Source organism: Penicillium lagena (assembly GCF_028827675.1).
Source record: "Penicillium lagena strain IBT 129212 chromosome Unknown utg000008l_segment0_segment0, whole genome shotgun sequence".
Taxonomy (NCBI): Eukaryota; Fungi; Ascomycota; class Eurotiomycetes; order Eurotiales; family Aspergillaceae; genus Penicillium; species Penicillium lagena.
In genome coordinates, this window is record NW_026623229.1 from 2182483 (window position 1) to 2204817 (window position 22335).

At 50.8% G+C, this 22335-nt stretch overlaps 9 protein-coding genes across 9 annotated transcripts; 3 read left to right on the top strand and 6 right to left on the bottom strand.

Annotated features, from left to right (window-relative positions):
- Positions 1 to 461: 461 nt before the first annotated feature.
- N7510_011507 (uncharacterized protein) lies at positions 462 to 2503 on the top strand (the record flags this gene model as incomplete). Its single annotated transcript, XM_056983432.1, has 6 exons — positions 462 to 690; positions 747 to 927; positions 982 to 1130; positions 1190 to 1298; positions 1359 to 1498; positions 1551 to 2503. 6 exons carry the CDS (start codon positions 462 to 464, stop codon positions 2501 to 2503), a joined length of 1761 nt encoding a protein of 586 aa, XP_056828926.1.
- A 589-nt stretch (positions 2504 to 3092) lies between these two features.
- Positions 3093 to 3970, bottom strand: N7510_011508 (uncharacterized protein; the record flags this gene model as incomplete). Its single annotated transcript, XM_056983433.1, has 2 exons — positions 3093 to 3122; positions 3323 to 3970. 2 exons carry the CDS (start codon positions 3968 to 3970, stop codon positions 3093 to 3095), a joined length of 678 nt encoding a protein of 225 aa, XP_056828927.1.
- A 353-nt stretch (positions 3971 to 4323) lies between these two features.
- N7510_011509 (uncharacterized protein) lies at positions 4324 to 6578 on the top strand (the record flags this gene model as incomplete). The annotated part of the gene is made up of 3 exons (XM_056983434.1): positions 4324 to 5254; positions 5304 to 5763; positions 5801 to 6578. The coding sequence occupies 3 exons, from the start codon at positions 4324 to 4326 to the stop codon at positions 6576 to 6578; spliced, it is 2169 nt and encodes a 722-aa protein (XP_056828928.1).
- Positions 6579 to 6764: 186 nt separating this feature from the next.
- On the bottom strand, positions 6765 to 6980 carry N7510_011510 (uncharacterized protein; the record flags this gene model as incomplete). Its single annotated transcript, XM_056983435.1, has 1 exon — positions 6765 to 6980. One exon carries the CDS (start codon positions 6978 to 6980, stop codon positions 6765 to 6767), a length of 216 nt encoding a protein of 71 aa, XP_056828929.1.
- Positions 6981 to 8612: 1632 nt separating this feature from the next.
- On the top strand, positions 8613 to 10295 carry N7510_011511 (MFS transporter; the record flags this gene model as incomplete). The annotated part of the gene is made up of 1 exon (XM_056983436.1): positions 8613 to 10295. The coding sequence occupies one exon, from the start codon at positions 8613 to 8615 to the stop codon at positions 10293 to 10295; it is 1683 nt and encodes a 560-aa protein (XP_056828930.1).
- Positions 10296 to 10514: 219 nt separating this feature from the next.
- Positions 10515 to 12167, bottom strand: N7510_011512 (MFS sugar transporter; the record flags this gene model as incomplete). Its single annotated transcript, XM_056983437.1, has 1 exon — positions 10515 to 12167. One exon carries the CDS (start codon positions 12165 to 12167, stop codon positions 10515 to 10517), a length of 1653 nt encoding a protein of 550 aa, XP_056828931.1.
- Positions 12168 to 14170: 2003 nt separating this feature from the next.
- On the bottom strand, positions 14171 to 17856 carry N7510_011513 (serine/threonine-protein kinase; the record flags this gene model as incomplete). The annotated part of the gene is made up of 3 exons (XM_056983438.1): positions 14171 to 14439; positions 14489 to 17671; positions 17832 to 17856. The coding sequence occupies 3 exons, from the start codon at positions 17854 to 17856 to the stop codon at positions 14171 to 14173; spliced, it is 3477 nt and encodes a 1158-aa protein (XP_056828932.1).
- A 634-nt stretch (positions 17857 to 18490) lies between these two features.
- On the bottom strand, positions 18491 to 18912 carry N7510_011514 (uncharacterized protein; the record flags this gene model as incomplete). Its single annotated transcript, XM_056983439.1, has 2 exons — positions 18491 to 18654; positions 18714 to 18912. The coding sequence occupies 2 exons, from the start codon at positions 18910 to 18912 to the stop codon at positions 18491 to 18493; spliced, it is 363 nt and encodes a 120-aa protein (XP_056828933.1).
- Positions 18913 to 20020: 1108 nt separating this feature from the next.
- On the bottom strand, positions 20021 to 22320 carry N7510_011515 (GTPase-activating protein GYP6; the record flags this gene model as incomplete). The annotated part of the gene is made up of 4 exons (XM_056983440.1): positions 20021 to 21853; positions 21916 to 22074; positions 22127 to 22244; positions 22298 to 22320. The coding sequence occupies 4 exons, from the start codon at positions 22318 to 22320 to the stop codon at positions 20021 to 20023; spliced, it is 2133 nt and encodes a 710-aa protein (XP_056828934.1).
- Positions 22321 to 22335: the final 15 nt, after the last annotated feature.

A 22335-nucleotide genomic window follows, 5' to 3' on the forward strand; every position in this document is an offset into this window, starting at 1 on the left:
GATCACGCCCAGGGGCAAGCGTTGTGTGACATCGAAGTGAATGTCCCTTTGTGGTAGAATGAAGTCGCACTCGACCCATGGTATCCTCCGTCTTTGCTTACGTTCAGCCTTGGTCTCTCTCATTGGCAATGGCATTAATAGCGGACTAGATTTGCCGGAATCAATAACGGAATCACTAATCCTGTAACAGTAGTTTACTCCGCCATTAGTCCGGACCCTTTATCAATGACAAGATTCATCATGCGAAAGATAAAAAGATCGCGGATGCCCACATTGGAAGGTCATCAGACACAAATTGCACTTCAACTAGGCTCAATAGTAGCTAAAATCCCCGCCTCAAGAACTAGCTCTTTCACGCATGAGTCTGTCATATACCACAGGTTGAACACGTCAGAATCGGCGTGCACTGTACACCGGCACGACGATCAAAGATCTGAACATAGAATCTGGATATACGACCTATGTCGGAAGTTGTCGAGATCGGGGATCGCCTGCCGATGGATACTCGACCTATGCAGCAATCGCCTTGTACAAATGAAAAGGCGACGGACACAACCCGACCGAACCAGAGAAGCAGTCATGATGAAGACCTGCCTCACGTTGCAGATAGCATTTCTGTCTCGGTCTGGCTTGTCATATTGATCAGCACACTCGAACGCTTCGCTTTCTTTGGAATTCGCGAGCCATTTCGTGAGTGCATAGTGAGGTGTTGTTTTCCTTTTCACAGCCATTGACATTGAAAGCAGAAAATTATCTTCAGAATCAGCGAGATGATTCTCTACGACCAGGAGCGCTCGGATTGGGCCAGAGCAAGGCAAGCAACCTATCGTACATGTTCTCGTTCTTGCTATACACCACGCCTCTATTCGCCAGCGTCGTTATCGATTGCTTCCTTGGGCGGTATCGAGGAATCTTATTTTTCCTCTGGTAGGACGTACTATTTTGTGGTGCGATTGAACTTTGCTAATGTGAACGACACAGCATCTACGTAAGCGGAGCGTTCATCTTGACCATGACGTCTCTGCCACCATCCTTGGATGCAGGCGCAGGCCTGCCAGGATTTCTGATAGGTATCATTCTCATGAGCATAGGCCTTGGGGGCGTTAAGTCGGGTGTCTCACCATTGATGGGTTCGTTCTCCCACAATCTCCCGGTCAAGCTCTAAAATCACTCACAAACAGTCGCATAGCCGATCAGTACACCAATTGGGAAGAAAAGATTGTAGTCAAGCCGAGCGGGAAGCGTGTCATTATTGATCGTGATCTCAGCATGGACAAGATATATCATACATACTACTGGTGGGTGGTGCAAGGGCTCAACTCGAAGCATATCTTATCAAGCTGACCCAGTCTCGTAAGGGCTGTAAATATTGGAGCGCTGTCCGCACTAGCGACCACCTATATGGAGAAGGATGTTGGCTTTTGGGCGGCATACCTGCTTCCTTTCTGCGCTCTTTGCATATCGTTGCTGACGCTAACATTGTGTCGGAACAAGCTCAGTATGTTTCAACTTGGCATGCTCGCATGAGGGGACGACTAAAAATGTGTTAGTCAAACGACCGCCAGGTGGCAATATCCTGCCGACAGCATTTCAAATCATGTTATGTGCAGCGAAGAACAATTTCAACATGGATGCTGCACGGCCGCAAAGCCAAGTCTATACGGTCGACTGGGACGACAAGTTTGTGACAGACCTGCAGCGCGGCCTCATAGCATGTCGCATTTTTGCATTCTACCCTATCCTCTGGGTCTGTCATCTGCAGATAAACAACAATCTCGTCTCTCAAGCGGCCCAGATGGATACTCACGGTCTCCCAAACGACATTTTCCCCACCTTGAACCCAATTGCAGTGCTGGTTCTTCTGCCCGTCGTCACCAACGTGCTCTATCCGACTTTGCGGAAGCTGGGTATTAAGTTTCCGCCGGTAAACCGTATGGCAATCGGTTTCCTCATAGAAGCCATTGCAATCGCGTACTGCGCGGGTATCCAGCAGCTCATATATACAAGAGCGCCTTGTTTTGCATATGCATTGGAGTGCCCCGCGTCAGACGGGGGCAGAATATCGAATCAGATCAGTGTTTGGTTTCAAACACCTGTCTACGTGTTGGACGGTCTAGCAGAAGTATTCTTTGACGTCGTCAGCCAAGAATATGCGTACAACAAGGCACCGGACAATGTAAGAAGCTCTAGCGCGATCGGCACGGAATGTTTGCTGACAGCTGTCATCCTCTACCAGATGAAATCGATCGTTCAGGCCGTGTTGTCTGCCATGGCAGGTGTCGGTGCTCTCTTGGGCTTTGCCCTGTACCCAATTACACGCAACCCTCACCTTGTCTGGATGTACACCGCTCTCGCAGCCGCTATTGCCCTGGCATCGGTGATATTCTGGCTACTCTTCCACAAGTATAATGCGGAAGATGCTGAGCTGAATAAGCGGGATTTTAGCAGTAACGGAGGCGGCATAGAAACATCCCAGGTAAACACAAATTCGAGTATTGGGTGACATGATGATCAAGGTGGATGTTTGCCGATTGCTAGCAGCAATAGAATTGCATGAGCAGGCGATCTCCAGGTGCTATAATCATAGTGGCCAGGATAGACTTGGACCAATTGTGTATGCAAATATCTCTATGGTCAGATCAGCAACATGCTAGCAAATTTAATGAGAAGAAAGCTGCTGTTTCTTGAGCAGCGCTTATCCATTCCCTGAAATACCATCCTTGCTTATATCTTTATTGTAGTCCGCTATATTCGCCTTGCCTTTAACGCGTACCGTGCATGGCGTTCATGACGCAATGCTGTGTTGATTACAGGTTGAAGATACCTATGGTAGAGATGAAGACAATTTTACTTGAAGAAGCAGCTCAATTTATTTCAACTGTTTAAGTATGCTATTCAAAATGAAGGGGATTTTAGAGGGACATATCCTATCCTTATCATCCTCACGTAGGAACGCTGAACGATGATGGCGCTCGTCGAACCATGGTAGTGTAAGAGGATGCAACCACTCGTCGGTTGATATAAAGCATCAGAAGCAAAGATGAGCACGTAAGTACAAGCAGTAATGAGTGGAGATGATTAGGATTGCCATATTATATAATGTCTGCCTCGGGCAGACATGTCTTGCATGGAGATGCACCGTACAATTACAATAAGCTACTCTCCAACAACCCTTGAATTGAGGTTCGGACAGTCGCGTCAACTAAGTCAGGCCGACACCCAACCTGAGTCAGCAGATCGTGCAGTAAAAGGTATATTTGCGGCAACTGCAAGAGGTAACGGGTCAGCCATACAAGTAAGACTTGCATATTGGGCAACTCACTTGATGCTCCGCTTCTTCGGGATTGTATAATGTATAATCCAAGGCGCGAAGTTCAGAGATATATAGGTCGTGGGCAGCTTTTGCGATACCGTGCAGTAAGCCCGCCGCTTCGACAGTGCCCATTCGCGTTGATGCATTCTGTAGCACCATGACCAATTGGCCAAGGGTGCTCAAACCTTGTGGCTGCTTCGCCACGGACGCTTCCGGCAAGGGGCCCAGACGTGCCGTATAGTATTCAAGGGCAAATGCGTCGACCGAAGAGAAACCCACCGAATGTAACGTATATAGGCACTGCTGCAGACGGCCGCTCGTACTCTCGTCATGGAATGGGCCTTGAGGAGGGCTCGTGTTGGATGAGTTCTCCACGCACTGGATTGGTCGAGACTCTAAGGCTGTATCCGTGTGGTCCGGGAGCGCTTCTAGGCAATTTTGGGTTTGAAGAGCGTCTTGAAAAGGGCCGTTCCCCCTAGCGGCATCGGGAATGCCGCGTGGCAATGGCAAGGAATCTGTGCCGAGGATCGGTAAGCCGTAGTCTCTAGCCGTTGATGCCGAATCCGCATCGGTCTCGTCTGTCATTGAGCCCAGAGATTCCCAATTGATCAAGCGCGTAAGTCGAGGGAGTTGATCATGTCTGGCGGGCCGTGGCATGCTGGAGCAGGTGTGATTGGGAGCTCAAAGCAACCCTAACGACCCTACTATATGGCAATCAGATGATGTATGGGGAAAGAAAGTTTAAATAGGTAATTGTTCCCTTGTAGTGGGTGGGAAAGCTACTACACCGGCGAAGTTGGCCGAATATCTTGGCCACGGTAATGTGATGACGTTGCGGGGAAGCCTTGGAACCTGGTAAATAGGGGTGTTGGGTGTTGGCGAGAACCAAAACATCGCGCGCAGCCCAAAGTTTAGCGACCCTTGTGTTGTTACTCTGACCCAATATATCGTTGTACCTGGATTATATCCACCGGTATAATTGACCAGCCCAGCCCACCAGGTACAGCGACATGACAAGCACAAGCCGAAGAAACGGCAGGCTGGCCTCATGCGAAAACTGCCGCCGGAGGAAGAATCGCTGTGACCACACTCGTCCTGTGTGTTCCCGATGCCAGCGTCGAGGCTTGGCCTCGAGCTGTTTCTATCATCCGGCTCCGATGACACGGCCACGCACAAGGTGCGCAGTTGGTGAAGCGCAGACCGCATTATTAAATGTTGACCCCTTGACTACCGAGAGCACGAATGATTACGTTCGTCCATTCACCCATCAGTTTGCACCAAGCCAGTCCGCACTCCCGTGGCCATCGATTGCCTCTGATGCCCATCACCCGGGGTTCCGGTTGCCTGGGCTAGATGCAAGCGTCGAAGCAATTCATGCCGAACACGTCGCCGTTGTGGCAGAGATGCTTATTCGACTCAAACATCTTGACATGATAGAAAAGCTGCTCAATGAGTATTACGATCACAGTCCTGCGGCTCTGGTACCTGGACCACTCGTGTTGCCGGCTTTCTCAGCACTTCGGACGAACGTGGTCGACATCTCATCGCCCTCGGCACGGGGCCGGGTTGGGTCCGCTGACACGACTCTGAAGATCGCGGAAAGAGTTGTTCAGTCTACATCCACGAATATTGACATTGAGTTGACCTTCACGCCGCCAAGATTCTGCGCCTCTTACACTGGTCAAAATCTTCGTCTCGAAGCCGTCGGCTTGATCTTTGCTCTTGCAGGCCGCTCGTGTTTGCTTGGTCCTAGTAGAGACGATCGGCGAGATGAGTTTGTTCATACCATGTTTCGATGCAGCACATGTTGCCTGCAGATTGCTCGTGAAATTGCTCCGCAGGTTAACGACCCCATGGTGTGGTTGTCGTACGAAAATCTCTTGCTGACGATGTCCATACAAGGAGATGCAAGTGAGTTACACGATGAGAAAATTGGGGCTCGTAAGCCGGTTCGCCAGTACATGCTAATCCTGTTCGCTCTACTCTATAGGTCCCAATGTATGGCGTCGACTAGGTGACCTGGCAACTGATGTGTATGCTCTTGGTATTCATCGCGAGTCCACCCACGCAGGCAAAATGCCAAATTATATTTCCGAGTGTCGGCGGAGAACATTTGCGGCAGCCTATCAGGTCGACAAGTTGATCTGCACGTTTTTCGATAGACCTCCAAGGATTTTGAGGCGCTACTCTGATTGCAAGATGCCGCTCGATCTTGCTGATGAGGAAATTCTCGCAGATGCGAACGAAGTAGAGCGAGTAGCACTCATGCTGGACCCCGAGGGATGGAGTGCTACAGCTCGCTACGCTAGCTCAACTTGGGCGCGGCTTCGTTACATCCTCGGCGTTTTCCGAGAAGAAATCTTAGAGTTCCCATTTCGCCCATTTACGGCCGAAAACAAGGCCAAGCTGATGCAAGTGTTCAGACGAAATCTCAAAATTTTGTTGACCAGGTGAAGCTGACCGATGTAACAGGAATCTTTCAGAAAGATGCCAGCAAACATGGAAGTCACTACCCGAGCACCTCAAGTATACACATCAATGCTGGACATCAGGCCTTGAGGCTACAGTATGCCTCATGCTCACAATTGTGCATCTGTCACATCTAGAAAACGAGTTTCAGATACAGCGCCTTCTTGAGAGAAGTGAGCCGAATTCTGCTCCAGCATTGCTGAGCGTTTCGGCAGAGATCGTCGCGGTCGTTGTACAGCTTGGTAAATCGCGCGACAAAGCGGTGCTTCTGCGACACGACTTTCCCTATGTTGTGAGTATTTCTCATGCGAGTTCGGTTCAATTTAGTCCTGACAATCTGCAGGTAGTCAACTACGGTCTTCCTAGTGCAGCCACGTTGGTGGCGGCGCTGCAAACCAGTGCTAGGAATCGAACTCAGTCATTGCCACAGAACCTCAGTCGTTCGGCGCTCATCCGAAGTCTAATGATATTCACTTCGTACCTTGAGAGTATCGGAGATGCGGGCGAGGCAATTCATTCTACATGTATGCAAGCCGCACAAGCAATCTCTCGCACCCTGGACAATATGCTCGACGATCCGCCCTCCATGGCTGGCACAACACCTGGCATGACTGTACCAGCGTCGATGTCTTGCGATGATCTCGACACGCCTTTCTCACCTTCGCAATTCCTGCAGCCAGGCCTTGACACCACAGGTTTTACAAATTTCGACTTGCTCAACAGCAATGCATTAGACGACTTCGATCTCTCTGGTTGGCTGAATAATGCCGCGTGGACAGGCAAGTATATTGGCTAGTTGGGACTGGAAGTCACATACACGCAAAACGTGATATTATGCGCCGATATCATTGTAACATCGCTGATGGAGCTTTGTTTGCAGCGCTTTGCCGTGAACATTGCACGCCAGAAACTGAGTGTCAGATTGAAAGGAAGACTACATTACAGTGCTCCCTTTGTTCATCTTCTCACACTATTGGTATGCCTAATTGAAAGTCATAAAGCTCGTCTGAACTCCCGCACAGGCTTTAGCGCACTTAAACGCGACCTCGACAACTGGAACGCTGTGGCGTGGTCTAATTTCGTCAAAGTTTATGCTGTTGACGACGGAGGGGAACCTGCTAGTAGCTGAAAGCGGGATGGCGAGTGCGGATGGAACGCGGTGGCGTGATTCAGCTTTGTCAAAGCTTTTGCCGTCCATAATGACGAAGCTATCACTTAAGTCCCTGAACCTGGAATCCAGTTATGATCCTTGCCGGAAATGGAACGGGTCATGCAAGGTCTCTAGAGACTTTAAATCCGAACTCCGAACTCCGCACTAGTCCGCACCAGTTCCGCACGTACTTCTCTCCAAAATGCACGAACACTGACGTACTCAACAATCAGTATATCGTGAAGTGATAGTTCGTATGAAGGTAATCGGCCCGAACTCTACGCGCATGTATTAGTTCGATCCCAACTTGTTCCCACATTTCACGAACACATCGATCTTACATGACCAGAATTCTCCGGTACGCATCATGGAAGCTCGGCCAAGCATATTGTCAAGGTTAGTTCTCTCGTAAAGTTGGACCGCATCTACGATACCTCTCCCTATAGACCCATAGAGTATATTAAGCAAGTTACGAACGGGTCAATATCGCTGACATGGTTCCTCCTCGACCCCCCGGTGAAAAGTCTCTGTGGCTGGCTCTATTTTATCACATGGTCTGCCTCTTTTTACGCCCAAGCACTTCTCAACTTGCGCCGTCGTTCGACATACGGCCTATTGATTGACTATCCACTATTGAATGTCTGCGGAGTCACTTGCTATGTGAGTCCTGTCGATTCTCAACCAAACCGCGATTGCACAGCCAACGAAGCCTAGCACATACTCACTTTTTGGCCAAGATCTTAAGCATATCCGTGCTCCTCTTCTCGCCAACCGTGCAGGCTCAATACGCCACGCGACACCCCTATCAGCCGAATCCAACAGTACGATGGGTGGACTTGGCTTTCGCATTCCATGCGCTGGTGTTGTCGGGGGTGACCCTCAGCCAAGAGCTCCTTTCGGGGTCCATGTGGGCTGTTGCTCTGTGCTCTCCGCCCTATCTAAGGTAGTCGACATCAGTCGACTCCCTCAATTGTTATATATAACATCTTTTGATGTATATTACCATAGACCCTGACTTCGAGAGCGAGGAATACTACGACCATGAAAATCGCGTAGCCGTCGAGGATGGCTACGCCAAACCTTTTCGCATACGATGCGAGCGCAAATTCGAGAAGGAAAGGCAATAGAGGGAGGAATGGATCGGATTTCGGGTTTGGGCGCTGAGTGAATGTCCCGATGGGCCCACACTATTCTATTCGCCAGCAAGTCGTCGTCCTCAATACCACCTTGCAGATGTCCAAGATACTTGTTCAGGGCGTTCGACCATAAATGCTCGGGCAGAAGCGACGTCTAGCACTCACCGGCGAGAGCGGTGAGGCTCAACTTCCAGTGGGCAGGTATCGGAGATCATTCGGTAGCGAGTCTCTACCGAGTTCCTCCCCCTGGGAAAGACAGTCGAACTCACTTTAAGGAGAAAATCTATATCGCCCTGATCTTGATCACTGCGACAATCTCCCATTGGTTTGTCTAGCTCTTCCAGCTAATGCCGCTCATGCCGCTATATCAAAAAATCCGAAATCTGTCTGTCTGTCTCGGAGATCTGTCGGCCTTCATGAAAGGTAGTATGTATACTATCCCGATGACGTCTTCAAGTTTCCCTTAGCTTTAAATACCAGAGAACCTACCTCTACATCCTTAAGTCATCTTCAATTCACACTGATTTGGGCTACACTCTTCAATATGTCCGAATCATTACCATCCGATTCTCAACTGGACCCTAGGCCAGCGCAACCCTTGGCCAGAGTTGAGACGGTAGAAACTCTCCGCAATGTCGGCATCACAGAAACCCCTCCACCATTGGATCCCAACTATCCCGACGTTGGACGACAAGATAATCCTATGTTTCCCGAAGAATACGTTATCGAAACGAGCACCGGCCTTGTTCCACAAGCGACATTAGAACAAATGCGACCCCGAGCCTCTTCCTCAACCACGCAAATACTCAACTATCAAGACATTCTCATCGAAAAGGGTTCAAAAGGACCAACTGAATTCGTTACATTTACTATTGACGACGCTGGAAACCCCTACAACTGGTCCCACGCTTATCGTTGGTACATTACACTTGTTGCATCCGCCCTGGTAGTGTGCATCGCCTTTGGCTCGTCAATCGTCACTGGTGGTCTGGGCCTGATCGAGGAGAAATATAATGTTTCATTAGAGGTGGCGATTTTGACATGTTCCATTATGGTTTGCGGCTTCGCGGTTGGACCGTTACTCTGGTCTCCTCTTTCCGAGATCATTGGCCGCCGACCGGTTTACATCATCTCGCTGAGTCTCTATGTCATCTTCAATATTCCGTGTGCGCTATCGCCGAATATCGGAGGCTTATTGGTTTCCCGATGTTTATGTGGTGTCTTTTCTAGTTCTGGCCTTTCTCTGGCTGGCGGAACTATCGCCGACATCTGGAACATCGAGGACCGTGGCATGGCCATCGCTTATTTCGCCGCTGCTCCCTACTGCGGTCCTGTTCTTGGACCAATCGTCACTGGTTGGGTCAATGTCAGCACTCATCGACTGGATCTGTTCTTCTGGATCAACATGGCCTTCTCGGGCGTTATGCTGATTGTGGTCGGCCTCATCCCGGAAACTTACGCACCAGTCATCCTCAAAAGACGAGCTGCTAAGCTGCGGAAAGAAACGGGCAATCCGAACATCATCACCGAGCAGGAGACCAAGAAACTCTCCCTGGGCGACATTGCTCGTACAAAGCTGATCCGTCCAATCACCATGATTATGACGGAGCCCGTTCTCGACCTTATGTGCCTGTACATCGTGCTGATCTACTCCATGCTTTACGCATTCTTCTTCGCCTACCCCGTTATCTTCAGCAAACTGTACGGCTACAACGACGGCCAGATTGGCTTGATGTTCATCCCAATTTTGATCGGCGCCGCATTTTCGCTTATGATTACCCCGGTAATCGAGAAGCAGTTCAAACGCATCTGCGCCTCCCGGGCTTCCACTCCAGAGGATCGACTGATCGCAGCTCTGTGGGGAGCACCATTCATCCCGATTGCATTCTTCCTCCTCGGCGCTACCTCCTTCAAGCACATCATCTGGGTGGGACCTGCTTCGTCGGGTATTGCTTTTGGCTTCGGAATGGTTCTCTGCTACTACTCTGTCAACAACTACATCATTGATTCGTACCAAAAATACGCTGCCTCGGCTTTGGCCTCAAAAGTGTTTCTGCGATCTGGAGGTGGCGCTGCCTTCCCGCTGTTCACCACACAAATGTACAATCGCCTTGGACTGCAGTGGGCTTCATGGCTTCTTGCCTTCATTGGTGTGGGCATGATCTTCATTCCCTATGTCTTCTATCTCTTTGGAGCAAAGCTCAGGGCTAAGCTGAGTCACGATTGAAAGACAATTGTGCCCTTGAGATATGAAATACACAATTGGGGGGTTCGTAGACGGTTACAGAATAGATTGTTCAGAGGTTCGGGCTGACATTGAGAAAATTGAGCGAGGAGACGAATTTTGCATGGCCATGGAATATCTCGGCAAGAACTAGGGTAAAATTTAATCTAAATTCAATGATTGTTTCACGTTGAAACGTTAGGCGACACCTCAGTATCCGAGCTACTGATATGCCCAAACCTTCTTGAACCTGAAGTGCATCAAGTCATTCCAAGTCACCTTAAGGTTATTCATGTTCATTCTCATGATCCCCAATGCAGGCATCTCAAACACCTGGTTGATTGCCTCGAGTGATAGGTTCTTTGTTTCAGGCATGAACAGCAATAGAATCAAGCCAATCAGGACTGTTAATCCACAGTAGAATCCGGCAAATACTCCTGTCGGCGTCATGGCCACCGACATCTGTTGGAACGGATAAGTCGTGATGAATGTTCCAAGCCAGTCACTCAACGCCGCTATACTGACTCCATAGCTTCGCAGATAAGAAGGATATACCTCACTGGCAACAACCCAAGGCCCGGCTCCGACAGCAAGAGACCAGAAGGCTGTAAACAAAATCATACCGGTAAGGTAAACGCCCATCCGTGTACCCAAGCTAGTTGCCATGAATGAAAATCCGGTGATAAACAATCCTACACAGACTCCAGGGATGAATGTGAGAGCCATTGTTCGTCGACCCAGTCGATCTATCAAGAAAATGACGGGTATTGTCGAGAGAAACATTGCACCGCCGCCAATCAGACTCGAATATACCGCATCCTGAGGACTCAGCCCAGTGGCTTCCATCAAAGTTGCTTGGTAGTATTCAATCGAGTTGATTCCTGATAACTGTTGACCCAAAAACTGGTAGCTGACTGCAATGGCCATTGCTCGAAGGCATCGAGGACGCGTAAACAGATCCAGAGCGACCCATCGTCCCTTTGCCATGTCCTTTTCGTAAAGGATGACTCTTTCCATAATGAAGAACTCCTTGCGTTCATCAAGCGTCTCAAATCCTCGGGCGGTCTTCCACACTAGATAGGCATCCAGTTTCCTGCCTTTCTGCATCAACCACCGGGAACTTTCAGGCATCAGTAGCATGCCAAAGAATAGAATTGTCGAATACACCACTGAACTGCCCAGCATATATCTCCAGTTGCCCTTGACTCCATCGAAGATAGCAGCAGTGACATATCCACACATCACTCCAAATGCTACCATGCATTGGTATAGAGTAACCAACCCGCCTCTCCATTTGATTGCACAATTCTCGGCAACATAGGCGGGCACAGTACCTGACACCAACCCTAAGGCGGACCCAAGAATAATTCGGCCGGCCAACAAGACACCAAACGACTTTGCCGCAGCTTCGAGAATCGCACCTGCTGTGAACAAAAGTGCCGAGCAAACGATTGTGTATTTCCTCCCAATTGCTTCATTGACGGGCATAATAAGCAACGCACCAAAAATGGCCCCTAATGGAGTAAACCCCACGACCATAGACATCTCCGAATCGCTAAGATTCAAATCTGCTGGAAGATAAATTGACGCCCCGGAGATAAGTGATTGATCAACCCCAAACAAGAAACCCGAGGTACTGGCAAGCAGTGCCAAAATCCAGATAAACACGCTTGGATTCTGGATGAATCGGCCTAAAAGATATGGCTTCTTGCCGCTTCTCACCAACTCTTGCTCCAGCGTGACGATATCCTCATCGATTTGGGTCTCATTGATCTCGTAATAAACACCGGCATCAATCTCAATGGCAATTTTGTCGGTAGACTCTTCTTCATTCTTCTCCACATGTTCGAGATCAGCTTTGATTAATTCGCTCATGGTGAACCTCAGAAAAGTTGGGGGAAGAACAAAAGAAACAATAAATGGTACAAATAACAAACAATTTCTTCAGACGGAAAGTTGGGGGTTTATATACACACTCATTTCGAGACGTACTGTCACGAGGAAGTTTGCTCGGCAGAAATCCGAGCTTCCCCGCATGAATACGGTGGGACAGCGTGGGAGGGCAAAAGTTTAAACCAAGTAAACCCAGGAATTATGTAAGATTCTGCTATCTTACGAACCCTCCTGAATTCCTACCTGCGCTGTGTAATACTTCATATAGTCACGCTCCTCCTATATAATGTCCTACACACTATGTGGTATCGTCCCTGAGAGGTGCTTTACATTCTGAATTTGACGTGTTCACGCACGTGAATACTAGAGAGTGTAGGCGGTGTATAACGGCGGAGATGATGATAAGCTTTTGCTGAGACTCGGCCTCGCCGTCGCCCGCCGGTGACCCTCCGAGGGTCACGCGCAGCGAGGGTGCACTACCACTGAGTTAAAAGCGAGTAAGTAGTGGCGGTCGTCACCCTGGGATGAAATTGAAAGAATGCAACGAGGTTGACGGCGGCCTCGCCGGAATTGAGATCAATTGCAGAGGTTGTCCTAGCGGCTACATCCCTGTGAAAATCTCCGAACCGTCGGGCCCAGATGGACATGATAATCTTGGGGTTCCGCTGCTCGGCTCGGCCTTCGGTCTCCGAAGAGGCGATATTCCATCTTTTTGGTCAGCGAAATGCCAGTCTTGGTTCTTACCACGGGAGCGGCATTCCCCGGAAACGCGCAAAGAATCCGATGTCCCTATAGTAGTTTACAGCACATTTTCTATGGATTCGCGTGTTGCGAGAGTAACTGGCAATTGAACAGTTGGTCAAACATGAGCAGAATATATACGTATGATCAGATTGACACTAGCAGACATAATTCCTCCCGTGTGCTTCAAATTATATCTATTTTAATCCCTCCCCAGATGTGCAAAGCAAATATAAGAGAAGGCTTCTTCGCTCGGTCTTGCCTCGAAAGCCAAAGCCAAAATCAAAGTCAAAGTCAAAGTCAAATCAAAGTCTAAGTCTAAATCAAAGTCAAAGTCAAAGCCAAAAGTTCCCTTTTGGCTCGGGTTTTTACGCAAAAGAGCCTTGCTTGCCCATATTGATATGGGCCAACAAAAGCACATAAGCCATCAGAGGAGCGTTTCAAATTAAGTGAAGATGATAGGATGCCCGGGTGGTAGCATGGTCTTATCTTAGAACTCGAGGCTCCTTTAAATCAGAAAACAAAAGGGTTGTGAGAAGCTTCACTACCCTGAAGTGGGCAGAGTTTCTCCACTCTTCATGCGCCATCTGGCACTAATGTATGTTCTTGATGGGATGAAATACTCAAGAAAACGAGGGCAGGACTAGGGCTGCCAACAGACTACCATCACAGAATAAACGGCCCTGTGGGGATGGTATTCCTTTTTTGGTATAGACTGGGGTGGACTTTAAAAAGCGCTCACTGCGGAGCGCTTACGTGATTAGACTGAGCATGATCACTGAGTCTGAGTGAAACCTACTGTGTGAGCCGGCAGGGTGAGCCCTCAGTGAAGAGGCCGCCGCCCAGATAGGCAAGCCCCACCTGGCAGAGAAAATCCGCAACGTACATGGACATATAGCTATAGCTAGTGGTTTAGGAGAATCATGTATATTCATGTGTGTACTACAAGTTATCCATATGCGTGGTCTAGATGGAATGCAAGGTGACTATCCCAGTAACGAAGAGAAAAGAAAAAGAAAAAAAATTCCGGAAACATGTCGGTCATCGCATGCATATCTTCATCCGCCGTCGCGTCGAACCAATCATTGATACCCTCCCGTCCCATCCGGCCCAGTCCTTCCTTCTCATAAGCAAAATCAACATTGTGGGGGTATCGTTGTGTGGTGTAGTGGGTTGCGGTGTGTTTGTTTAGTTCGTTCGTATAAAAAAAGAAAAGGCATGGTATAAAAAGAAAGACAGGGGGGTCATGTGCGCAGCATCCACGGATGTTCGAGCACCTCAGTAACAGTTAGTCGGTTGTCGACGTCGCGGTCCAGCATCTTGCGGATCAAGTCAATACATTCTTCCGAGAAAGGCAGGAAAGGGATGCGCAGTGGGTGGTCGAGGATTTCGTCGACGTTGTAGAACGGGTTCTCCTTGTAGACGATGGTGTACAGCAGAATCCCCAGAGCCCAGATATCCTGCTCCTTGCCACGGTAGGATTTGCCCTGCAGGACTTCGGGGGCGGCGTAGTCTGATACAGAATTAGTATGTAGAGAAACATGGGCAGGAAGAAGACTGACCGATCGTTCCCACGAACACATCAAACGGTCCGTTCTTGATGTACGCCGCGCTGCCAAAGTCGATCAACTTGATCCGCCCTTCGCCGTCCAGCACCACGTTTTCGTCTTTGATGTCCCGATGCACCACCAGCGCTTTGGTGTGCAAGTGGTGGATCGCGCTGACAACCTGCTTGAAGATGTTACGGCACTCGGACTCGTCCATGGTGGCCTTGAGTTCAATGTAATCGAACAAGTCCATACCAGGCAGCCCGTGCGGGATCATCTCGATGTAGTAGTTGATGTCGTCCTCGAAGAAGCCCTCCATCTCCACAATATTCGGATGCTTCAGGCCGTCTGGCCGCAAAAAGTCCAACACGTGGATCTCCAACGGCACGGTCCCCAGGCGGCGATCTCGAGTCCAGGTATCCACGAGAATCCTTTTCTTCGTGACGTACTTGAGCACCATCTTCTTGCTGGGTTGCTTCTTCAATCGTGCCAGCTTGACCTGCCCGTATGCACCTTGGCCCATTTCTTCCAGAATCACATAGTCGTTGATTGTCCGTTTCTGGGGAGGCTCTTTCTTCGCATTGAGCAGATTCACCTCGGGGACTGGCTGTACAGACCGGTCGATCAGCGGCTCCGACGCGGCCTGCGTGAGCTGTTGGCTGAGCGTCGTAGTCGGGGCCTGGATTTCCACAGAAGGCGTGCCCTGATCCGGAGACGGCGTACCAGAGGACATCGGGGCCGGGAAATCCGCCGTAGATATGGGGTTTGGAGACATAGGTTTGGAGGTTGGCAGCGACGACGCCGCGGAGAGGTTCGTCGCAGCTCCGGCGGCATGGATATGTCGCGAATAAGTGACCCACAAGGCATAAACCAGCTCCGTGACAGCAATAGTGTCGTCACTGTCGTCCGAGTCACTGCTGAGATCGCTGAGTTTTTCGGCCTGCTCCTTCGAGAAAAAGCTACCGCTCTTGACAACCCGCAACTGGATATCCACAACGATGGTCGATCCATCCCGATGCTTAGCCAGCAGACCGCTGGGCTCCGTGAAGACAGATGCCGCATTGGATTTGCCATCACGCAGAATTGACAATGTCCGCGCGCGCCGGAAGCTGTGTTCAGGAATCACGATACCGTCCACCAAGGGCACATTGTCCTCCTCGGTCAATATATCCAGAATATCATCAAACCCGGGCACCAGTTCCGTGATATGCCTGCCCTCTGGACGTTCTTGGCCGAATAGTGCCGACGAGAACACGGAGTTGGAGCTGATCACATTCAAACTCGAAGACGATAGCACCATCATACCGGCAACGTGAGGGAAACTTGATACTTGGAGTGTGCGATCCCCTTCTCCCTTGGTCACGGCAACAGGGATACACACGCCGGCCGAAGTGTTTGCTGCAAAGTGCTTCAACTCGGTGATCTTAGCTAGTCCTTCCTCTGTCGATCCTTCGAGGCACTCGGATGGCAACCGGGGCAGAAGCTCGGTGATCAACTGGTCCGGTTTGACGATCGACGAACCCCAAATCTTGTCGGCATCTCCATGGACATCCACCACATGCCAACTGCCATCACAGCGCACGGAGGCAATGTTCTCCGTGATCTCTTCCAACACCCAGATCAAGCCACCGCGCTTCTCCATAACCCAGACACTAGCCGATCCCTTCGAACCATTACGTTTCTGGATCGGAACCACATCGCCACACAACAAGACGCCGCGCGACTTAGTGGCCGGATGATTGGGGTTGCGGACATTTCTCGTGCTGGATCCATACCCGTCATCCGTCTTGGAGCGTTGTGTTTTTTCCCGGGAGGACGGTTTACTCAGCAACTGCGCCGTCACCCCGTTCCCGAGGTCCCTGAACTTGGGGTTGGCTGCGCGGACATTGGGTCTATCTGGCTGCTGCAGAGGTGCGCGGGCTGTAGCATCGGTGCTGGGGTCACGGAGCTTGTCCTCGAGCCATTGCCGATGCTCTTTCTGTACGACCTCTAAGATACTGAGCCGGCGGACTTCAGACTGCTTGACACCAAATACAAGACAGGAGAGATCGTTGGCGGCCAGAATAGTCCATGGTGCCTGGGCTTCGGTCCGGAAGACGGCCTGTGAAACCGGGGTCCATTTGCTGCTGTGGGTATGCAAGGCCGGGGTTGGGAACCCCAGTCCATTCATCGACGAGCTGAGCGAGGCGAACGGGTCCGTGGAAGTGTATGGTTGTGCTAGAGTCTCCATCAGCTTGCTCTGGAGAGACACAGTGCTGAGATCCGTGTATGTACGTTTTAAGCTTACGCGCCTGGACGAAGGGGCGCTCTTGAGGTCCATTCGCTGGGGCGGAATACGATCACTGGGGAGGGGACTCAACAACTGAGAGTTATCCGAGACCAGCGGAGACCCGGAACTTGGCGGTTGCTGCGTAGTGCTGGGCGAAGACGAGTCCGAGTGAAAGGCCTTCTCGAAAATGTTGTCGCCATTGATATCGGCCGGTCCGGTGGTAGGTCCTCGGGCACGGTTGCCAGTCTCGTCGTATTCAAGGACATTTGCTCGCGTCAATAGGTCCATCATACCCTGGATCTCCGAGTCGCCACTGACTTGAGCCTGCGCATTAGCGATCCCGGGGTTGCTGGCTGCCCATCCTATCCGATCGCGCATGAAATCTATCGACCGCTTCAAAATATTATGCCGGCTGTGGAGGAGTTCCTCTGACTGCTGAGCGAATGAAAACGAATGCAACGATTCCAGCGGGAACCGATGGAGATCCTCCAGATCTCCAAAACTCTGGCTCATCGACATGCGAGCGGGATGGGCTCGAGTCGACGAGCGCGAACGGGTGGACGCAGACGCGCGTTGGCCGGGCACGGGAGCCAGCGACGACGTGGAGAGGTTTGGTAGTGTCAGCACACGAGACGGCTGTTGCTGGCGGATTCGATCCAGCCCGGTCGGACCAAGGCCATGCTCGTTCTCGAATAAAGGAGATCTGCTGACACGCGATGCAGGTGTCAATAGTGTCTGATTGCGGTTGCCGCTGCAAAGAATTTCCGACGACAGTACTGACCTGGAAAGAGGATCATATCCGGAGGACGCGCTATCGACCGACCTCCGGAAGGGCACGTCTGTCTGCAAGGACAGTCTTCGAAAGGGAGACTGTGTCTCGGGTGACTCCGAGAGGGGCCCTAAGGGGGACGATAAAGGACTGGGATCGTCTGTGACTGATCAGCACATCGTCATGGCGGGCCGGCAGATTTCCCATTCCCCGGGCAGCGTGATCTCCTCGGGGCGTGATCGCAGCCACGCGCGGATACAAGACGACTGACCCCAACGCCGCAATATGAAACCAGACAAGGGGGGGTGCGCATGACTTACCATCCGGGTTATAGGCGGACCCCATCCTCTTGTCAGTCTATTTTTTGCTTGTTCAGAACCCCCCGGGCCGACCAGGGTCAGATGCGAAGCAAGGACGAGGCTCAACGGGCGAGAGCTCGAGCGGGGTGATAGGCTTAATTCGACATTGGATTTCCACGGATGATGACCAGAAAAGGAAGCCGACAATCACCGGCCATGTATGGTGAGAGAGAGAGACAGAGTGAGAAGAGTGAAAGAGAGAGGAAGAGAAGAAGGGAGGGAGAAAAAGAGTGGGTTGGGTTCAGAGAGTGGGGAGAACAACAAAACTGGACATAGTGATTACGATTGGAGTCCACACGTGTATTATGGATCGACAGGACTACCTAGTAGACTCCAGCAGATCGATTGATCCAGAATAATGATCTCGAATGCACGTGCGGATGATGATCGCTAAGTATCTACGTCGTGAACAGTGGACGCAATGCGTCACATGCTTCTTGCAACCCGTATCGGTCTTCCTCCTCGCACAAGGAAGGTCTATATTTTGCAGATGTTCCTCCTTCTCGCAACGAGGGTGGCAGTGAATAAGGATCCCTCACAAGAGACGAACTTTGCCACGCTGCCATCACCGCATCTACCCAGTACCAGTCCGGGTCATCCGGAGCGGTTGGAGGGTCACTTCAATAAACTTCGTCTACAAAACCCCGCATCTCCTCGGTCACGGTTCCATGATATGAATCACGACCCTCAAGGAAAAGGAAGGCCATCCCAATGTTCCAGACCACCGCTTTCTCAGCTGTCCAATACTCATCGCTTTGGGGATTGTCTCGTTGGTTGACCATCTCTATCTAGATCACTGTTTGTTAACCTTGGAAAATCGTCCAAGCGAGAATACTTTCTTACCAGGAGGCATACATGCCAGAGTCCCCTTATAGCCCCCGCGTGGTTCTTGGCCAACACCGATAATCGTTATATCCCAATCGACCATCTTCCAGTCCACCGCAACGCCCGGATTAGCCGCCTGCTTTCCCATCATATTAGAAAGCTTTATATCAAGGTTATACACTCCCTGCCTCGCAGCACCGAGCGATCCCTCAAACATCGTTGAGAGCAATCCTTTCGTACTGATCGCCCCACCCCTGTGGAGGACCTCGTAGGCATCTTCGGCTAGCTCTTCGAGAGCAACGATTAATCTAACCGCGTTTTTCCTGCCATTCTTGCCAAGTGTGACGAGCGATTGGTTTGCATATTGTTAAATTTTGACAATATGCGGGCTGTTGATGAGTTGGATCCATCTACTAATTGCATAAGCATTCGGACCTTTCGATACTTTTATAGCAACAGGTTTAGGGGCTCTGTCGAGGGTCGCGGTCTTTATGTCGGTTGTAGGTTCGGAGAATGGCTGCCATGTGCCGAATATAACTCTTCCCTGCCCTCCTTATCCAACCATCTTTCCCTTCTTTCGGAATTCTCCGACCCAGAAAGATTGGCCTTCCTTCAACGATTCATAATCTTCACAAAGGTCCCCTATAACCTTGATATCCCAGCCATTGCTGTTAAAAACCGCCCAGTATTCCTTGATTTCACTCCATGCAGATCAAGCGTGACCTGCGGCTTCAGAAACAGGACACAATGAACCTGTGGTCTGCCCGTGAAAGCGACGGAGATACAGATATGGGCCCGTAGCCCAAAGCCTTTGTTAGTTATCTAAACGCCCATCTTGCGCCACAAGCCTAAATAAAGCCTAAATACCCACATCTCTAAGGCTGGCCCTTCTTCTAACCCACGCGAGGTAAATACTTTTCGGCTGCGGTTTACTAGTTGTAGTTAATAGGTAGAAGGTTAAAGAATTAGTGCCGGCTGTGGAACTTCGTGTCCCGTCAACCATAAACGCAGGCTCCAGGATTCTCAAGACTGCCCAAAAATCCGATTTATGCCATAGAAAATAGGGGCCAATTCTCTCGCCGAGATTCAACTCAGGCGAACCCTAACCTATCTATCAGTGGCTTACCAACAAAGGCGCAATGCCACATGTATTTCTGTATAGCTTCATCCTCGTATATACTTCATGTAGATCATATAGATGGTTTCCACTGCTATATTATTATTACATAGCACGAGTGGTCTCTTTGAGTGGTCTCCTGCAGAGAATAAATATATAAAAAATTGCAGTAGCTGACGACCAGATCATGGTCGGAGCACTGCAGAATCTACAGCGGGCCCCGGGTGCCTCGGAGACTGCTCATCGCCAGTAGGTCGTCTTGCTCAGCCGCGGACCGGTCCTCGTCTCCGCTTTGTCCGAACAACGGGCTCGCTTTGCCTCGGGGACTAGTACTGTCTTGGTGGCGTACCTGTTCCGGTGGCACCGATACCGAGCTGACAAACCCCGACAGCATGCGCCCACTACTGCTGCCCCCCAGCATCCACGAGAAACCAGAGTCCGCCAGCGAGGGCCGCACAGCTGGTCGTGGCGGAGTGGCCTGCGCCCTTTCTTGATTATTATCATCATTCGTAAGCTGCGTTGCAGCGGCGCTGACAGGCTCCTCGGACCCACTCTCGGCGCTCGGCACAGTAGTATCGGTGTTTGCGGTAGCCGATTTGTCTTGGGGATCGCTTTCGGCCTGTGTTTTGCTGGTTGGTTCTTCGGCCAAAGGTGTATCTGGTGATGGATCCGGTGTTGGTTGAGGCGTTCCCTCTATTGCTGATGGTTGCTGAACAGAGTCTACTGGAAGCGAGGAGTCATCGAGACAGCTCTGTACCGACTCTGCCTGTTTGAGCGCTTGCGAGACGGCATCCTTGGTATCCAGATCAAGCTCTTTGATCCCGTCCAAATGGGTGCGGAGGTCGTTCAGCGCATCTTGCAGGTTCGTGGCTAAAGTCTTGTTACGTTCTTCCAAGCGTCGGAGTTTCATCTCCCATTCAATGGTTGCCGGTTGCGTTCGTGGTAGGACGGATGAACCATCCGGCTTTCGCGGATGATAGCGCAGGCCGGGTTCATAATGCATGGTCTGCATGTTCCTTCTGGCTTCAGTCACAGCACCGCGGACCGCTTTGGCCACGCCCCAGGACTCCGTTCGCTGCTGGATACCCTTGGAAACATCCTGGAAAAGGGATTCGAGACTCTTCGGGCTGTTTCGGGCCGGCCACCTTGCACGAGAGGTAGTCTCGTTGGAGTTTGTGAATTCGTCCCAGAACAGAGCTTTCCTCGAAGGTCGCTCGGGAATCTGACTGCGACGCTTATGAGACTCCGGCGACCGGCCGGAGTACTTTGCAATGATAGCGCTGCCTCGTTCGGCGGTGGGGTTCTGTTCCAGGTAGAGGGCATCGTGCACAAAGCTCTGAGGTGTTTGCGGCTGAGGGGAGGGATAGCGCAGCAACAGAGATAAAGCGCCGGAGTAGTCCGCGTCAAGTATTTGCCAACGGATCCGCAACAGCATCGCAATGCATGTAAAATCAATCAAATCAGATCGTAGTCCGTGGGCGAAAAGCAGATCCCACATCATCAGGACATCGTCAAAGGGAAACTCTCGTCCAAATAGCAGGCGCATCCAGCGCGTCAAGAATATCTGCGGGAGCACATCAACCGCGTGAAGGTGCTCGGCGACCTCACGGTCGATGATCGTTAACGCCTCTTTATGCAGGTACTGACATCGGGCAACGATCGGAATGACATCCGTCTGGCCACTGGCGGAACGTATCTCGCCATGTTCATAGTATATGCGCGCCGTCTGCATGACACATAGAAACAACGTGAACGAGTCATGTTCCACAAAATTGGAATCTAAAAGAGTCTGCATCGAATCATCATCTTCCTTCGTGATCGAATCGCGATCCACCACCCAAAGAATCGGTGCCAACAGCTCGTGCATGCCCTGTCGGTACCCCACATCCGGGTTGAGCTTGGAGTAGATGAACAAGACATCAGTCAATTTCAACTTGGTGTCCCGTTCCTGGAAAAAGGAATTCTCCTGCAAGCACCGATCGACATCCTGTGCGATCTCGGCGCGCAACTGTTCGTCCTTGCGCAGGGTTTGCCAGGGAGACTTTTGGGGGGGATCTATCGTCAGACAAAGCGGGGAAATAGCAGAAGATGAATAGACAATACCTCCTCATCATCCGCCAGCGGATCAACCGTCGACTCCAAATCATCCGGATGCTCGATGTATTTCAGGAAGTGGGCCCGGAGCGCATCGTAGGCCTCGCGCGACTCGGTCAGCTTCTGGGGCCATTGATCGCGGTCGACGTCCTCGAGGAGAAGAAATGCCTGCCATGGCAGTGAGCAATGATCCGCAATGCAGATGTATGGCCAGCAGCACCTTCCAGCAGATCGACCTCAGCCCGTCGTTGCACAGGGTTGCACCTTGGTCGGTGCGCAGGGCTGCCCGGAGATCGGAGGGGGCGTCATAATGGTGGAACAGCGTATCCCATCTCTTTCTGTAGAAGCAGTAGTGTTAGCAATGATTTTCTAAGTGAACAAGCACCAATACCTGGTCTCCTCAATGGATCGCATTTCATCCCAGTCGTT